This window comes from Podarcis pityusensis, assembly GCF_964106645.2.
Source record: "Podarcis pityusensis genome assembly, chromosome: 1".
NCBI classification, from domain to species: domain Eukaryota; kingdom Metazoa; phylum Chordata; class Lepidosauria; order Squamata; family Lacertidae; genus Podarcis; species Podarcis pityusensis.
Genome location: NC_138028.1, coordinates 65553272 through 65571976, shown reverse-complemented (window position 1 = coordinate 65571976; position 18705 = coordinate 65553272). Strand labels below are relative to the sequence as shown.

Genomic DNA, 18705 nt, shown 5'->3' with positions numbered 1-18705 from the left:
TTTTTCTTCAAGTGTAAGACTGAAATGGTTCTCCAGTTTCATTTTAGAATAAAAGTGTGTGTCTCAGCTATCAGAAGTCCGGTAAATACAGGTTTATATTTATAGAAAGTTAAATGTTGCAGGATGAAGTTCACTTATTTTTAGCCTTAAACTGAAAGTCCTAAATACTTCAAGGGAAATGTTTGGGTTGCATCCTTGCTGCACAGAGGGGGATCACTGATTTCCACAAGGTAACGATTTCCTTGTTTGTTGATTTTACTAAAGGTTAAGCTACAGTACATCTTCCAAGCTGATATGTAGGTTAAATAGTTAGGACTCTGATTTGTAATCCTATCCTGTGGCTGCACCACTGCTGTTCTTGTAAATGTCATCACTTTCTCAGTCCTATCTGGTTATATCTGAGTCATGAGGTGCTGACAAAAACCCACTGCACTTAATGTGAAACCTGAGGCATTTTGCTCATTCCAAAGATATTAGCAATAGCCAACTTGGCATTTAACTGATAAATAACTTGCACGTATCTGCTGCATTAACTTTTGCTTCTCTGTGTTCCCCCACCCCTATCTGTACTATTTTTTTCGCAGTAATCAAAATTTAAAGCACTACTAGGCAAATCTTATGTTCTCTCTTTGAAATCCATGTTTGAAACAGAATCACTAAGTTTCCATTACGTTTCCTTGGTCTATTTAGTTGTTTTCGGATTGAATGAAGGCCTGTCGCTAATACTTCATCAACAGAGTATAGTTAATTTCCAACCTTTGGCTTCTTTTTATTTTCAGCCATGCAACAGGATATGAAAGTGATAACCATGCAGGCCCTATGTTATACAGCTGTGGGGCCCAGTATAGAATACACACCCATGGAGTCTTTAGAGGAATACAGGTAAGTATATTGCAGAAAATGTACAATTCTAAATGGATTTCCAGGCTGTCATTGGAAACTACTGCTTTTAAGTTAAGAACTTGATCAGGCCATGGTCCCAGATGCCCATAGGGAGCTCGCCAGCAGGACCTGAGCATGACAGGATTCTCTCCCTTCCTGTGGTTTCCAGCAACTGGCATTCAGAATAATTACTGCAGCTGACCATGGAGGCAGCCATCATGGCTAGTAGCCACTGATTTACTTTATCCTCCATGAATCTGCTGAATCCCCTTTTAAAGCCATCTAAATTGGTGGCCACCACTGCCTCCTGTGAGAATGGGTTCCATACTTTTAACTATGTGCTGTGTGAAGAGCTTTCTTTTGCCTGCCTTGAATTCTCCAACATTCAGCTTCATTGGAGGTCCATGAGTTCTAGCGCTTTGAGAGGGAGAAAAACTTTTCTCTATCTACTTTCTCTGTGCCATGCATCATTATTTTTTACACCTCTCTACAGGATCTTTTCTCTACTGTTCCACTGCATCAGTAATAAATTCAGTGAGAAACTATTGGCTGACTTAAAGAAAAAGAAACAACAGAAATAATTTTCATTAGAACAAGCTACAATATTCCTCTAAATGGGAAACTTCAAAGTGGCATTGTGCTTTCCTAAATATTAGATCTGGCATGTGATTATTAACTGAAGGCCTGAAATTTTCATTTTTTGCTAAGCAGTAATATGTTAAAGCTTGTTTTACAGGAAGGGAAAAAAAGATTAATAAACAAATTAAATAAATATTAATTACAATAGATATGTTTTGAGTTTAAGGTAGTATAATTGGAGCAGTTATTGCATGCACTGCTTCCAGTTCTGAAAACTGGTCATATAATAATCCAAATTCTTAATGCCATTATAGGATGTGAGACGAGTACCTGGAGTAGCTCCTATGATTGTTAGATCAGCAGGTGACACAAATGAGAAAAGACCTTTCATGTGTGAATACCCTGGCTGCAATAAACGATATTTCAAACTGTCTCATCTGCAGATGCATGGAAGAAAGCACACAGGTAAGTATTTTAATGCACTGCAAAATTGTCCCTAGTTAGAAGTCTGATTCTGTGCTTTGGTGTTTACTGTACTGGGAATTGAACCCATTCATATAAAATGGCTATTTACATACCAACAGCAAAAGAAAGTGCTGATTTGCATAAAATTCGCATAGGTTTATAGGTATGCAAATTTATATACAAATTCATATGATTTAAATAGAAAGACAGTATATATAATGGAAAACACTATGACTAGGTGACCTTTGGGCCTTCTTACTGCTGATGGGGAACTTCAAGGAACTACTATGGTTTTTAATTAAGACTTGGAGTGGACCCTTCAAGTAGAAGACTCCTTCAGACAGTGGAATACATGACCATGCTGTGTTCATAATCCCTCCAACATGGGGCATTTTAGGGTCCTTGGGCTAAAAAGAGCAAGATAGTCCTTCACTGGTCACCTCTAATAGGGATGCAGTGTGTGTGTGTGGTTGCTTTGCACATACAGCACAACTGAATGACTACCTTATTTGTCAGGCATGGCCTCACAGGTCTTGAAGGGTTTTTTTTAAGGAACAAAATGCTTCTGTATATCATTCCAAATTAATGATTTGTATGTGATGTTTTTCCAGTGAATTGTGCTTGATAATACACACACACACACAGAGAGAGAGAGAGAGAGAGAGAGAGAGATGGGGGTGGAGCTGGATGTGCTCCATAAGATTCTTCTTTCTCATCACCTAGATATTTATACATGACTGGCTCATTACATTTCCTGCAAACTGCTCACTCAGATAGTGTTACCCACAGTTGGATTAGAAAACATGCAGAGCTCGGATAGAAAAATTTGGAATTCATATCAGCATTTCTTAATGTTTCAACACAGCTTTTGCTGACTTCTCATGTGCCCTTTAACTGCTTATTGAGTGCTTTCCTGGTTATTAACAATACCATTAACTGAAACATATAATAATAAAAGGCATCTGGTTGATTTGGAGCATTAGGAAGCTGAGAAATACAACGGGGGGAAAGCAATATAAACAATACACTGGATTAAGTGGTAAGATTTCATGGAGCTTTCAATCACCATTAACATGACCCAGCAACTATGATTTGTGTTTTTGAAGGTTTTTTGGAAATTGGTGTACGGTTTGGGAGTCTGAAAGGAATGCAATTTTGCGCTTTCAAGCCAAAATGACCCCCCACCTCCTTCCCCCGTGCACTATTCCAGGGATTTGCCTGATCCCACCCCCCAGATGAAGGGGGGAAGCCCTATTGCACAAACAGAAGTCCTTATGCACTGATGTGACTCATTAGTAGAATGCCACTCTTAGTTTTTTAATCAGTGAAGTGTACTACTTTGTACCCATCGGAGTTTTCTTCTCAGCAAAACTGTAAAAATGTTTTGCACAGAACAAACAACCGTATAACAGGCACAGTTCTTGCAACAGTTTTTCTAGTTTTGAAAAGCAAAATTTCATTACTTTAACAAATTTATATTAAATATTTTTTTTGTAAAGTCATGGCTCCTTCTCCAGGGAAGGATACAGTGTGTAAATTAAACAACCGTCTCTTCTTCAGAACATTTGCATAAGTCACTGTCACAAACCTGATGACCTGGAGCAGCTCACCCCAGTTCATACTGGGTCTTGTGGTTTTTATTACACATTCTTTCCTGACCAGGCCATTTTGTTCCCACCATCACTGTAGACTGGTCTCTTCCAATTAAAGGATTGCCTTTAGAGTTAGCTTATGAAGTTGTTCTCTGTGAGCTTGCACTCTCTGGGTGTGCAGTCTTTCCAATCTCATCCAGTACCCCATTCCTCTTCAGAACAATAATGTTTTTCAAGGCCTATGGATCTATTCATGAACTTGTAGAACTATACCAGTTATGAGGTATTATACTCTGAGAGGAAAAGTATCAGCACATATAAACCCTTCTGTAAACTTGATGCCAACTTTTCAGCTCTGGCTATACATTAGGATGACTACACAGTAGCTTGAATGACAGCCTACACCTGCTGAAAAGCCATTTTATACACAGGTATTAAAGGTGCTGGAGGCACATCTTCCTTTTCTGGTCATCCTATGCTGCACTGATGCAAGTTGCTGAACTTGCTGCAAGCACGCATGCACATACCAAGCTAAGCTACAGATCAGCATTCCCATAATTACACACTGATTACACATAACAGACAGCATCTCCTTGGTATGACTGGTTTCTCGCTCCCCTCCTATAAGAAAAACATTCTTGAAGATGCAATTGTGCTTCATGACTCTTTTCCAATCAGGCAAATGTGTGGAATTCAATATTGAGCTAATACAATTGTTCCATCAATGCAAGCATTTCTGCTTCCTAGACTGAATGACCTCTGCTCTTCTCTCCCTGTGAGCTGTTCTGGAGGTTCTCCTGATTCTCCAGACCTGATGGGAGTGGAGAGGAGAAGAGGGGAAATCTCCATCGTGCTGGTGAAACTCATTGCCCTGCTTCCCACTAGCACAATTCTTTAGCAGAATCTGGCCCCAAGTCTTTTGCACCTTAGATTTGGGACCAGACAGTGGGAAGATAGCTGTGAAGATGAACCTTCCATGTGTTTTCCTAATTACCAAAGGCAAAAGGGGCAGGGAAGGAGTTTACTGGTGATCAGTATGGGGATGTCCCTTAAACTTCACTTTTCTGGGCCCTTATTGAGTCTGCTGCCTCAACAGAATAGAATGAAGTGGTTTAACCTTGAGGAGAAACGAGTGGGAGACAGCTCTCTGGGGAACATCTGCTATTTCCTGGAATGTATGCACCGAGTGTAATCTTGAGGCCAGTTTAAATTTATAGATAGCCAGTGTATAAAAAAAGTATCATGAATGGGGTTTTCTACATAACCACAAAGCTCTTTGGAAAATAAATACACGTGGTCTTTCTTCCTGTAAATGTTTCATAGCTGGTTTATCAGGTATTCCCCATTGAGTGACTTTCCACAAGTTTCTGTCGCTTACATTTTCAGTGGTAATGATATCTGTCTTCACCTTTTTGGAAGGAGATGGGAATAGGTTTTCTGATGTTCAGCACATTAAATTTACCATGCTATAAGAATAATTTGTGCACCCAAGCATGAATGCACAGTAGAGCAGTCTGCATTATGGATAGATATGTGGTGGTCACCCTTAATCTATGGCTTTCAGTAGGTCACATGTTGCTCATCTAGTCCCCTTGTGTGCTGCTGAGCAGGTGCTTTCTATGAGCCCAATCCGTGTTAGAAATGTCCAGAATTTAGCATTGTGCTTCTGGCATCTCATATCTCAGCATGTGTCTGAATCATTCCTGATGTTTACTAGAAATTCATAGGTAGCTAATTATAGGGAGGAGGGCAGTAGCCCAGTGGCAGAGCACATACTCTGCAAGCAAAAGGCCCCCGTCATTTCTGCATAATGACACTTCACCCCAAATCTCCTAATGACAGCTCCCAGGGCTTCATATAGGTATTACAAAGCATGGGGCACAATACGTAACCTTGCAGGACACCACAGGGCAACTCCCATGGCACTGTCCTAAGTTCTTAACCCTTATTTCAGGACACAAATTGCATCGGAAGCATAACAAGTTGCCCCATGTTATCATTCAACAAAGTGCTTGGGACCTAGCATACGTCTTACACTGAATAATAGTAAGAATAATCAGATAATAGTAGCGATAGCTCAAGAAGAACACACAGAAGCTATAAGATTTGTAACAATGCCAAAAGCCATTCATACATTATACATGGTTTGCTATTCAGCATATAATTCCTGACAAGGGAACTGTATGATGCCCATGTTTGTATTTATGGGTGTAAACTTGAAACATCTTAGGCATATAGGGTTGCATCTGACTAAGTCATACTAAGAACAGTGCTTTCCTCCCCTATAAAAATATTTAGAGATACTCTCATTTTGTCTCAAGAAAAACACCATTTTAAAGTTCAAAAATAAATACAGTAAATGGACAAAAGTACAAAGATTCACAAAATGTTTAGGGGTATGGGTACCCCTGCATACCCCCAGAAAAAACCATTGCTCAAGAGTAGATCCACTGAAACTAGTGGAGGTCAATTGATTTTAATGGATTGAGCATAATGGATCTACATTGAGTATGGCCTAGTTGGATACAACTCATGAAGTGTGACAAGGTCCTTGGGTTATTGAAACTTTCTTGATTACATAAGTGGCTTCATGCATGTTTTGCATCAAAATCTAATGTGATTTCCTACAATGACAAAAGTTTCTATTCGGAAATGCAAAGACATGTGAAGATAAGTAAAATTCTGAAAAGGGTAAATGACATATTCTGTTTGAAAACATTCCCACACATAGATGAATGACAGCAGAGGTCTGTAGCAGATGGTTGCTGTAGCTTAACTTGAGAAAGATATAACAGTTCCAGTAAGCCTGATAATAACAGAAGACCTTTGTTTGCAATGTGGAAGCAGTGTGAAATGTATCACTTCATGCTGCTCAAATGCTCATGCTTCAGAACTGCATTTGCACTGAACTTTGGAGACTACAATCTGCTCAGTGCATTCTGTTCCACCAGCATTCTCTGCCTTAAATCTGCCAAGGCTTCAGCCTTCCTCACAATCAGTTTTAAGGCACAGCAATTCCTACGGGGACCTTGTGGCCAGATTTAAAAGGAACTGTTTTAAACACATGTGACAAATATAACTTTTTGAATAAATAAATTAATCTGAATGGACATGGAAACAACCCATTTTGGGTTTTAAAAGCCAGTAAACTCCTTTGGGTGACTTCCACAGGAAGCTATAAAGATTCTCTTACAGATATCCAACAGAAACGTTTAGATATTGAACTCCTTGCTTTCAGTGTAAATGTGAAAGAGCAGTTAATATGGGTGATGTCGCTTGTCATTTGGAAAAGACATAACGATGTTTCAAAGCAGTTGTTTTATGGCATGCTAGCAAAAATAACTCTTTTTAATAGGAATAAACCTAGTTTACAAAAGAATCATATAACATCTTGAATAAACTAGAACTGATTCAGTGTTTATTAGTCCTGAAGAAATGTAGAAATGCATGGCACTATGCAGGATTCATAGCTGTGTGGTCAGAGCATATGCTTTGCAAGAACAAGCCGAATCACTAGGATCTCTAGAAGATGAAAGGGATGCAGGGGAACCCAGACTGAAACTCACTGTCACTCAGAGGAAGTCTGCTTTGCATTTGTAACAAGCTAGTCCTTTAGGGTGGCAGCACCTGAACTTTGGAACTCCCTGCCTGTTGATATTAGGCAGTCACCATCACTACCCTTTTAGGTGCCTGCTGAAAACGTCAGCTTTGGCAGGCCAATCCAGACACAAGATTGTGTTACACCTGCTCTTAAATCTGATTCATATGTTTTATTGTGCTTTATTGTTTTTAGATTTTTTATTCCTTTTAAAAATGAGTATAATATGTTTTCATTTTATTTTTAATCTTTTTTTTAAAAAAATAATAATAATCACAGAGGTGTTTGCTCCCCTGGGCTCCTTTGGGAGGATGGATGGGATATAAAAGCAACAAAATGAATAAACTGTGCTAGATGCACCCATGTTCTGACTCAGTATAAGACAGGTTCATATGCATTCCTCTGTTTCTGAACATCTGAATTGACCATTGACTATAAATATCTTACCAATACACATTTGCCTGTTTTGCTTTAAATGCAATTTTTTTTGTATGCTGTTTTCCTTCCTTGCCATCAAAATATTGAAAAGTTGGGACATTACAAGTATAAGCACATGGCATTTCTGTCTCAAAATTGAAAACTGGTATGAAATGACTTATTGTGACAGAATGAGGCATGTATAGAGTTATTTCCTAAGCCTCTTGCCCGCAAAGGGTCAGAACAAAGACTGCCACCACTCTGGATGTTTATCTGGCCTCTATAGAAAGCCCTACTAAAATCTCATATGAATCGAACCCCAGTATTTTTTTAAAAAAATTTGCTAAATCATTTGGATGGTTCTATTAGACATGGTTTCTTACTTGCCAGTCGCAGCTACAATTCTTTATGCTGAGAAATGGAGATTGAGCAATGAAGCATCCATAGAAGAATTTGGGAGGATGCCCTTATGGCAAAGTTGACATATTTTACTAGATCTAGAGAACAAAATCAAAATCACAGTTAGGAGAATTTTGGGGCAAGATGAAGGCATGGCCTTTCTTCCAACAAATGTTATGGTCTCACAATCTATTAATGTTGGAAGAAAATAAGCATATTATTTATGTAACTTTATCCTTAGTTATTTTTGGGAAATTGCCACTTGTGATCTTGAATTATTAATCACTTCCAGTACATGTTGACCTTCTTCAAAAATCAAAAATCAAAAAATCAAAATCAAAACAAAGCATGGGCCCAGCTGTGACTTTGGTAGACAGTGACTGAATATTCTCAAAACATAAGATGCAATTAAGAAGTAACAAGAGTCCTGGTCATGGAATGGGCTATGAATCCACAGAAGCTCCTGTTCAATGTGATTCCCCCTTACACTGCAGTCTCCAGTAACACCTCTCACTCTCATTTGGAAGGTTCCCTCTTCCTCCGAGCAGATTTAAGGGGGCTCAAAGGGCTACTTCAGGCAGAAAGGTGAACTGGAAGAAGTCACCTTCTCCCCACCATTCAATGGACCTTCATTCATGCTTCGCTTGGATCCAGCCCACTGAAAGCCCCATTATGCAATCGAAAGTCCTCATTCAAGTCTTCTGCTGCCGGGGTTGGTTTGGAAAATCCCACCCTTGGTACTTAAAATCTACAAGGTTGTCAGAACAGCTTTTAAACTGATTTCTGATGGCAGAAAACTGACAGAATCCGACAAACATCTGTTTCAGGATTATCGTTCCTAAGGGAATTTTAACTTACTTTGCATTAAGTACACAGATGGGGTAACTGCAGTATACATAAATTGTCATATCCATATACTGGTAGCAAAATAAACTGCTTTGCCACAATTCAAATGTGACTGCATACTCAATTCTTTCCATGCAGAGATTTTCCTTGAAAATGACTTATATAAATCACCCCTGCTACAACACAGATATATTCACCTCCTTTAAATGTGTATGTGATTGAAAATTGTTCTAGTGTGCTTGTATGGGCTTTTATTTTCCAACTTAATTCACCTTTTTCAAATGAAACTTGTTCTCCCTAAGGTGAAAAACCGTATCAGTGTGACTTTAAGGACTGTGAACGAAGATTTTCTCGTTCAGATCAACTCAAACGACACCAAAGACGACATACAGGTTTGTTGCATGCCTTGGCTTTTGAAATTTGTAGCAGTTTGCAGTTTCCATAACATAGAGTATGAAAAATTGAATTCTTATTCCTTTCTCTCCTCCTTGCCCCTGTAATTCAGGATTATGGGCTCATGTGTCATCAATTGTTTGGATACATTGAAATTTAAACAGCAAAAAAGCAGTTTATTGAACATATGCAGTGGATATTTTCATATATCATTAAATTGTAGCATGGCTAGCAACACTAACACTTCTGTTTTGGGGAGAAGCAAAAAGATTTGTGCTTTTGGTACATATTGTTAGATGCAGGAGAATCCAATTGTTTTTAAGAGGAGTCAGTGCAAAGAACAAATATGCTGTCCATTGATACAGGTGATCCTGATGAATAATACTGTGAAAGGGCTTATGCAAACTTCACTAAGTAGAAACATTGTTATTTGGAGAGCCATTACATGCATTTATACATTTTATTTACATGTATAATTTATAATATATTATTAATGCAAACTTAATGCCTGATGATTTTGATGTCTTTATTCTGGAATTGTTAAATCACTTGTGAAAAGCCTCTTGTCTGTGTCTCGGTATTTCAAACAAAGCAGCAGATAATATTGCTATTTTGCTTTCTTGGTTTTCTTGACAACAGGGATGGGGAAACTTCATCAGATCAAGGATCACGCTTCCTGACAGGCAATCTTCTGGGGGACACATGCCAGTGGTGGGGACGGCCAGGCACAACAGTGGGTGGCTCAATGGGTGTGACTCGTGCCTTTGTGCAGTAGGTCACATGCAAGCTATACAAAAGTCAGAGAGACCTTTCATCAGAGATGGCTGCTTCTTCAGCTGTGACTGTTCCTGTACAGAGATAGCCTAGCCACAGTGATCTGTGCTCTGGTAACCTCCAAGCTGGACTACTGTGCTGCATTAAACACTTCATTTAGTGCAAAACATGACTACTAGGTTTTTAATGGGTACAGCCAGAGCAATTTATATTACACCTATTTTGGAAGACTAGTATTGGTTGCCTATTTCAACCTGAGCCCAATTTAAAATGCTGGGGCGTATTTTTGAAGAAAGTCGGAACCTCTGAGCTGCCAGTCTAATTTGATCCAACAGGCTAGTTTGGTTCATGAGGTGGCATTTCTCAGCCCAAACATCCAGCTGCCAATCACCTGACACTGGGTGCGCTTACCGTGGCCATCAGAAGTGAATTTTGTGCAAGAATTTTTCATGGCACTGTACATTGTTAACTTTCAGCTGCCCTGAAGCCCTCAATTTCAAAGGCTGGTGGATGGTGAAGTTTAACTCTCTCTGTCCAGCCCAACATTCTTGATGATGATACAATCCAGCCCCTCCTCAGTCATCAGATCAATCATGTGATGAGTAGGAAGGGGGCAATAATCCCCCCCAGCTAATCTACAGGGGGATGTCGGGGGATGTGCCCTGTGCATTTGCAAGTGAGAGTGTGGGGCAGCCACACCAACTTTCAATTACACCCACAAGCAGGGGCATACCTGGGGGTTACTCAGGTTGGCCCCTCCCAAGGGCATAGGCCCAGGGAGGTGCAAAAAGTGTCTCGGAGTGACTAGAAGCCCACCCGCCCATCTGCATGCTCCCTGGGCAGGACTTCCACTACTCCGGGTGGCCAGGTGAGACACGCAGGCTCCTCTGAGCACCTTGGCAGAAGAATTTGGTCACTGGAGTGCACCATCGCAACATCTCTGCAGGGGGCCCATCCCAATTGGCTAGGGGCACTATTAGAAGTGTGAGTGGAGCACCCAGCAGGGCTTGGAGGGAAGAAAGCTAAAGAGAGTGGGCGAGAGTTGCAGGAGGAGGAAAAAGGAAGGGAGGGAGGAGGAAGGACGCAGAAGGGAAAGCAGTGCATGGAGGGAGGGAGGGAGGGAGGTGAACCAGTGGAGGAGGAGAATGGGGGGAGGTGGAGCAGACCCAATGGAGATGGCCATGGAGGAAATCACTGGAGGAGTGCAGAAGGCAACAAAAAGTAAACTTTTTGAGTTTCTGGTCCATGGTCTCTCCTGGCTTTGGAGGAACCAATGTATCTCCTACCAAGGGTGCAAGGGAAGGGTGGATGGGTGCTGATACAGCTCCTTGCAAAGGGCGCAAGAGAGCCTAGGGATGTTGCTGCCCACACGTGGCATGTGCCCCTCTTCCCAGGTTGGTCAAGGATGAATGTATCCCTCAGACCAAAAAAGGTTAAGTACCCTTGCCATCCAGTTTCTCCAATTTACTTCAGCACTCCATGCCATATTCCGTACTATCCCAGAAGTCTCCAAACCCTCAGGAGCAGCTTTTTGGAAGGGATGGGGGAACTTAACCAGGTAGGGAGTGAATAAAAGAAAAGAAAATGCCTTGGCTTTTGGAAGTGCTTTCTGCTAGGGGAAATACACCATTAAACATTTTTTTGTGGGCATCAAACATTTTGTTAACAAATATTAAAACTTTAGGCTTGGTAATGAAGGACATGGAATATTGTGCTTAGCTTTATGGTAGGTAAGCTCTTTTGTTGGTTAGCATATTCTTTGCTGGATACAGAAAGTAAATTTCCTAGGTTAAAGCACATAATTGATGGACCTTTTTTTTAACGTGTTAGGAAAATATGTAGAATATTGAACAAAAGTAAATTTCAAATTTAAATGAAATAATGCCCCAGCACCAGAGCGTGTTCCTCATTTGCTACTTTTCAAGTTACAAATCTGGTAGTGAGTTAATCCTTACTTGCTTTGCCAGGAACAAAGGCACTGTGAAAGCACTAACTGGTAAAAGAGGGTTGAAGAAAGGTTATGAAGTTGAGACGCCTGATTAATGACCTTTGGGATGTGTAGGCATGTGCAAAGAGAAAGATTAATTTCAGTAACTATTAAACAACAAACGCAAAGCAAAAATCCATAGTTTGGAGGTCATAAGCAACTGGTGTCCCTCACTCCTCTGAAAAGGTATTGGAACATGGGACTAGACTTCTTTTATCTATTTAGGTGTGAAACCCTTCCAGTGTAAAACCTGTCAGAGAAAGTTCTCCAGATCTGACCACCTGAAGACTCACACCAGGACTCATACAGGTAAAACAAGTGCGTATACTTTTTTCCCATTTATATTTTTAAATTTCTTTTACCTGAATTGATTTTGCTATGTTTTAAATGCATATGATAGTTCCAGGAAATTAGTGAATGTCATAAGAGGCATGGGTTAGAGTTATCACTATCACATGGTGGAAAAGTAAAACTCAAATAAGGGTGCAAAATATAAATAAATGCTGAAAGGTTTAGAGCTTTTCTAGGTGATATCGGCACTTTTCTTTTGGTGCTATATGGAGATGTACTAAACAAGTGATCCTGCTTAGTCCATCCTATGAAGCTTCGTGTGCCTTCACCTGAACATTAAGTATTTGAAAAATAGTGAGAACTGCACTGAAGCTGGAGACTGTAGGATCATATTTTGAAAGGAATGTAAAAATTATCTGCTGCTTTCATTAATGGGTCATCTACAAAAAATTCTTAGAAGTTTAGAGTGGTGTTGCCACTACAAATAATCAACCCCCCTCTTTGTATATCTCTGTCAGGACCACAGCTCGGCAGAAGAGGAGATTTAGCTTTCACCCTGCCCCATTTTCTTGTAAAAAATCATATCCCGCAATACATAGCTTCTGTTTGTCCCCAAAGCTGCCATTTTCTGCAGCTCTGGAGGCAAGTTGCAGCTTCAGGTAGGGGCAATTTTCAGCAGCGCAGGATTGCCGCCAGAGGAAGAGTTAAACCCTACTTCCTTGTGCTAAAGTGCTGATCTGAATTGTGGCCTTGGTGCTGCATGAGATTAGTGTCGGATTTAGGGTGATGCAGGCCGTTTTCCTGCACAGGGAACTGAGGCGAGGGGGCACTAAATAATAATAGTAATTCGAAAGAACCAATATTTATAAGTGTACCCTTTAAGATCCATAAAAGCCACTGAACCAAAAGGAATTATTGTGGAATATCAGAAATAGAGGGTGGCGGCGGTAGTTTTTGTCCTCGCTTAGGGAGCCATATTACCAAAGTTTGCCTCTGATGGGGTTCAGATACACCACTGACATAGAACGTAGTCCGCTTCTGAAAACTGCAGTGCAGAGAGTACTAGTTATGCCACTTTTGTGCTGATCTATTCTTTTGAGGTCGGTTGCCTCTTCAGTACTGTTGTGTTATCATACTATTGTGTTCATTGCTGAATTGTTGGTGGGGTTGGGATGGCCAATAATAGGCTGCCTTCTAATGTGAAAAGGAAGCTGAAACTGGCTTGGCCGAGAGTAGAAGTTGCCCATTCCTTTGTTTAAAAGTGAGTGGCACTTCTTAAAGATTATTGTTGATTTGGTTGTTTTTATTGTTTAATGGTAATTTTCTGTAAGATGCCTTGTGAGCATTTTCCCATAAGGGCATATAAATCTGTAAACAAACCATAAACAAATAACTGCTTTAAACTACAGGAGAATATCATTCCATAAGTCTCAGTTCTGTATAGATTTTGAATGTTCATTTCCCATTGAACATAACAATAGAAGCTATTGCCCAGAGTATGATATATAGGGAGATGAAGCAGTTCTCCTGCTGAAGCAAACTAGATCTACTCCTGAGCATTGCCTGGATGGGAGATCTGTTGGAGGCATAAATAAGGCACTCTGAGCTTTTTTGGAGGCAAAGAATGGTGGAAACATAATTAATATTTTTAAATGAAAAGTAATAGAAGCTAAAAGCACCATCCATCTCCCTTTGAAATCACTAGGCTAGACTCCAAAGACCTTGATGGAGCACCATCTATTTAAAAGTTAGGGACACGCTTCTATTGACATTTTCTATATGCTAAGAAGGGATGGGCCTAGATGATAAAAAAATCATCCTGTGACAGTTTAATAACTCTGTGTTTTGTTGACAGGTGAAAAGCCTTTCAGTTGTCGGTGGCCCAGCTGTCAAAAAAAATTTGCTCGGTCTGATGAATTGGTCCGTCATCATAATATGCACAACAGGAACATGACTAAACTTCAACTTACGCTTTAGATGTTTCACACTGTCTGTACAAACCAGATGGACCCTATGAACTACTGCAAACATTTCAACCATTGTCTGTCGAATCTTTAGGAAATCTCAGATGCCTTCATAATGCGGTTGAGACAAGTTAACTAAACTGTAGGATAATGTTCAGTATAGGCCTCTGCTTAGAATTTTGAACCTTCCTATTCCAAAACCTCTATTTGTAACATTATTATATAATTACAAGTTGACTATGTTATACTTTAAATATTACGATAGACTTTAGCTATGTATATTTGTTCTTTCCTTAAAAGGTTTTGTACTTTTTATTTCTTACTTGAAATTTGCAAGTGCAAGCTAGTGCTATGTCATGCTCATATATAAATGATTGGTATGTTTGAAAGTCTGTTCCATGTATACTGTGTGCTTACTGCAAACACTGAAGTTTCAAAATACTGATGCAGTCCTGTACAAATATTGAGTCAATTTTAGTAATCTTTGTACTGCCCAAATGGGACAATTTTATATCGTTCTGTGAATCTTCAGTGTCAACCATTCCAATATCTTGCTTGCATTCCTCAGAGTTATGGGTGCTCTAGTAGTTTCTTATATGCACATGCAATTCATCTGGGGGTTGGATACACACTTTGATGTACACCAGAGCCCCACAATTCACATAGGCTTGTGCAGTTCCCACAATAGTTTACACTGAAGAGAGGGAAAACAAAGGGGCCAGTGTGGCTGGTTTCAGAAAGTCAATAAATAGATGTATATGGGGGAGGCCAGGACTGCACAACGCCTTTCCACAACCTGTGCATGCTCAGTTTAAAGTCTGCACAGAATTGATGAGCATATAGGTATATATGAATACGCTTCTCTATGCCTGATCGGGAAACTTCGTTTTTCAAGATTCCTGTTCAAGTGGAGAGAACCCTATACAGTGGTATAGTCATATGTGTTATGCAGACTGGTACAGTGGTACCTCGGGTTAAGTACTTAATTCGTTCCGGAGGTCCGTTCTTAACCTGAAACTGTTCTTAACCTGAAGCACCACTTTAGCTAAGGGGGCCTCCTGCTGCTGCCGCGCCGCCGGAGCACAATTTCTGTTCTCATCCTGAAGCAAAGTTCTTAACTCGAGGTAATATTTCTGGGCTAGCGGAGTCTGTAACCTGAAGCGTATGTAACCTGAAGTGTATGTAACCCGAGGTACCACTGTAATTGAATGTGCCTTAGGCAGGAGCAACATTTAAATGAGAGATGCTTCTTGTCCTCCTAAGCAGCCAAGATGTGAGTCATCTGACTCCCATATTTAGGTGCCAGCCACCACTGAGCACAATATTTTTTGCACCCCAATGACTTGGTTTGTAACCAACCCCATCGTCTTGCTATTGGAGACTCTCTTTCTCCTCCCCTATTGCCTTGATGAAGGGCAATAGAAAGAAGTGCTGGTATACTTGCAGTCTTCTAAGGAAGCTCAAACAATATGTTACATTGGACTTTCCCTTCCCATAGGAGACTATGAGAGAGAGACTATGAGAGTGTGTACGATCTGCAAGATCACTAGCTTTGCTTCTAAAACTGGTAAAGTTAGAGGAACTGATATTTTTCTATACTGAAAATGAAAATCTTGCATTGAAGTTAACTTGTTTTAACACAAACAGCATTAATGTAGAGAAAATGTATGTTTGGTTTTTTTTGTATTTTGAAGCTGGTTTAAATTTCAGCTTTTTAATGTTAAATATTCCACTTTGAGATACAGATCCTCACACAAAGTAAAGTCAGTATCATTGTAAATGTTTAGGATTTGTTTAACATGCAGCCATGCTGGTTATATGGCTAGCAAAATGTGTAAAATAAAGTTAAAGTTGAACTCAAGAAGAGGCTGGTCCAGAATTTCCATTAACATATGGCTCTTAAGCTACACAAATAGCTCTTAAGTGACTTGAACGTCTTCTCATTTACAATTATATGTGCGAAAATAAATACCCAATGTGAGGAAATATATTATTTCAGGGTTTAGGGGTTATTATTTACGATTAATTGTTTGAAGTGGTGTATATATGTCAATAAATATATATCTAATAATGTATTGCTCTTAAACAATTAAAATTAGAAAGTGAACAAACATAATTTAGATGCATCACGGTTCAGATGTTGCTATAAGCTATTGATACCACAAAGACTGTAACCTGCATTTTTCACTGAGCTTTCAATTAAAGCCCATTTAAAAAGAAACAAATAAGAGTCCAACAGATGTCTTGTTTCATGGCTGGTATTAGGTTTCAGATTTTTTCTCCAATCGTGTTGACCTCTTTTTGTATATAAAAGGTACCACCAGAAGGGATGACCACTAGTTAACCTGTCCAGGTCTTGACCACAATTTATCCTTCTCACTGGGGAATTGTACTGACAACAGTATCAAATTTCATATTATGTTGTAGAGAGTTGGTTCACTCTTCTTCCCAGATACTTGCAGCAGTTTTCCTTTAAGAGAATGACCCACAGGCCACACTTGAATTGGTCTCATTGATTTCTGTGAATTATCTTTCCCTACTTTGGAGTAGACAAACATAATGTAGCTACACCCAGATAAGGATTACAGTCTCACTAACTTTAATCATATCACCACACAATCCCAGCCTAACCATGGCTGAGTGCATTCTTATTTTTAACCACCTCTGTATCCCACATTTCTTCCTATCAGCTCAGGGTGGTGTACATAGATCTAGGCTATCTCAGTTTATCCTCACAACAATCCTGTAAGGTAGATTAGATTTGGAGAGAGTAAACCTTTGAGGCTGAGTGGGGATCTGATCTCCACAGACACTCTAATCACTACACTATATTGGTTTTCCATTTCCTTGCAAGTATGCTGAACTTAAATTTTCTAACTAGTAAGTTTGGCATAGTAATTATTATCCAGCTCCTGTTCAAATCTCAGGAAATGCTCAACATGAAATGACTACTATATTAGGAAGTTATTTCTTCATACTGGCCTGCTCCAAAGTGGGGCCTTCCAAATGTTTTGGACACCAACTCCCATCAGTCTCAGCCAGCATGATCAATGGCTAGGCATAATAGGAGCTGTAGATTAAAATACTCACATTGGGAATGATTGTCTTATACAATTATATTTAATTTACAGTGGTGGTGTACATTTCACCTGTGTATTTCACACATTACCAAGATGCATGATTTGCCATCAAGCATACACTCAACAGGGAATGGTTGCCAGTCATCGTTTCTTGATTAGAGTACCTGCATCACGGTACATATGTTTGCAAATGGACATTTGTTGTTGTGCACTTTAAAAACATTAGGTATATACCCCCCAAAATATAATGACTGAAGTGTCCCTTATTTCCAGCACTTGAATCATTGTGCATAATAAAGTATGGATATAGGCATCAAATATATTATTATTATTATTATTATTATTGGCATTAACTTCTTCTTCTTCTTCTTCTTCATACCCTACCCATCTGGCTGGCTTTCCCCAGCCACTCTGGGTGGCTTACAGCACATATAAAACATAGTAAAACATCAAACATAAAAGGTTATGTAATTCTTTATCTTCTTGACATCTGAAGGGAGGGTGTTCCACAGGGCAGCCTGGTTACCTGTAACTTCGCTTCTTGTAGTGAGGGAACCACCAGAAGACCCTTAGAGGAGGATCTCAGTGTCCGGGCTGAACGATGGTGGTGGAGACTAGGTATACAGCCAATTGGATTTTTCCACAGTAATGGATATTATATGGCATACATGGTGCATACATGCCCTTCATTATTTTTTAAAATCTTGCAATTTATCTGGATGTGTATGTTGTTGGTCATCCATCTGTCTCGAGACACAATGAATGAAGTCAAACTGCTGTGTTAGCAGCACCAAAGTGGCCTCCCCAGGGTGCAAGCCTGGACTGTGAGTATGGAGGTCCTGGGCTGCCCAGACAACAAGACCCCCATCTTGGTCTGACTGATGTGGTCCAAAGAAAAGCATAGCTATACCTTTGGCAGCAGCTTGGCTGCAGGAGTTGCCATAAGGAGGCATACAAGGCATCATCCCACCGTCTTAGGGACTCTGCTCCAGATTTGTGTTGGGTTTACTCCTTAGCCTTTTCTTCTCTCGAAGATATTCCGCAAGGCAGAGGTGGTTTAGGATCAAAGTTTTCTTTCTCCTAGGTGGGCTACCTTCCCAGGTTGGCAAGCCCTATCTGTCCCTCACTTGCCTCTACTGCACACGTAGAAACTGCTTTATTGACCTTTGGACCTGCTATTGGTCTCATCCATTCAAGCCACCGGAGCCTGCTTCACATGCAGGGGATGTCCTTAACTCACTGAGGGCTTGAGACTCATCAGCTACCCTCACCTGGTTTAGCTGGCCAGCTGAAACTGTTCTCAGGGTGTGGCCACTGTAACATGCTGACAGCCTTTAGGAACCACAGGTGACAGCTGAGTTCAGGGTGAGAACCAAAGGTGGACAAACTACCCGAGAAGTAACACGACACACATCAGAAGTAGGGGTGTGTGTATCAT

General features: G+C 40.1%; 1 protein-coding gene across 3 annotated transcripts in view; it reads left to right on the top strand.

Moving 5' to 3' along the window:
- WT1 (WT1 transcription factor) overlaps positions 1-14928 on the top strand; it is a 50702-nt gene extending 35774 nt beyond the window's left edge. For 2 of the 3 annotated variants that reach the window (XM_080983750.1, XM_080983748.1), the window contains 5 exons: positions 780-882; positions 1776-1926; positions 9081-9170; positions 12158-12250; positions 14079-14928. In XM_080983750.1, the coding sequence (XP_080839876.1) occupies positions 780-882; positions 1776-1926; positions 9081-9170; positions 12158-12250; positions 14079-14200 (559 nt within the window). In that variant the 3' untranslated portion in view covers positions 14201-14928. The remainder of the gene's footprint in view (positions 1-779; positions 883-1775; positions 1927-9080; positions 9171-12157; positions 12251-14078) is intronic. The other variant, XM_080983749.1, reaches the window with a different exon arrangement.
- Positions 14929-18705: the final 3777 nt, after the last annotated feature.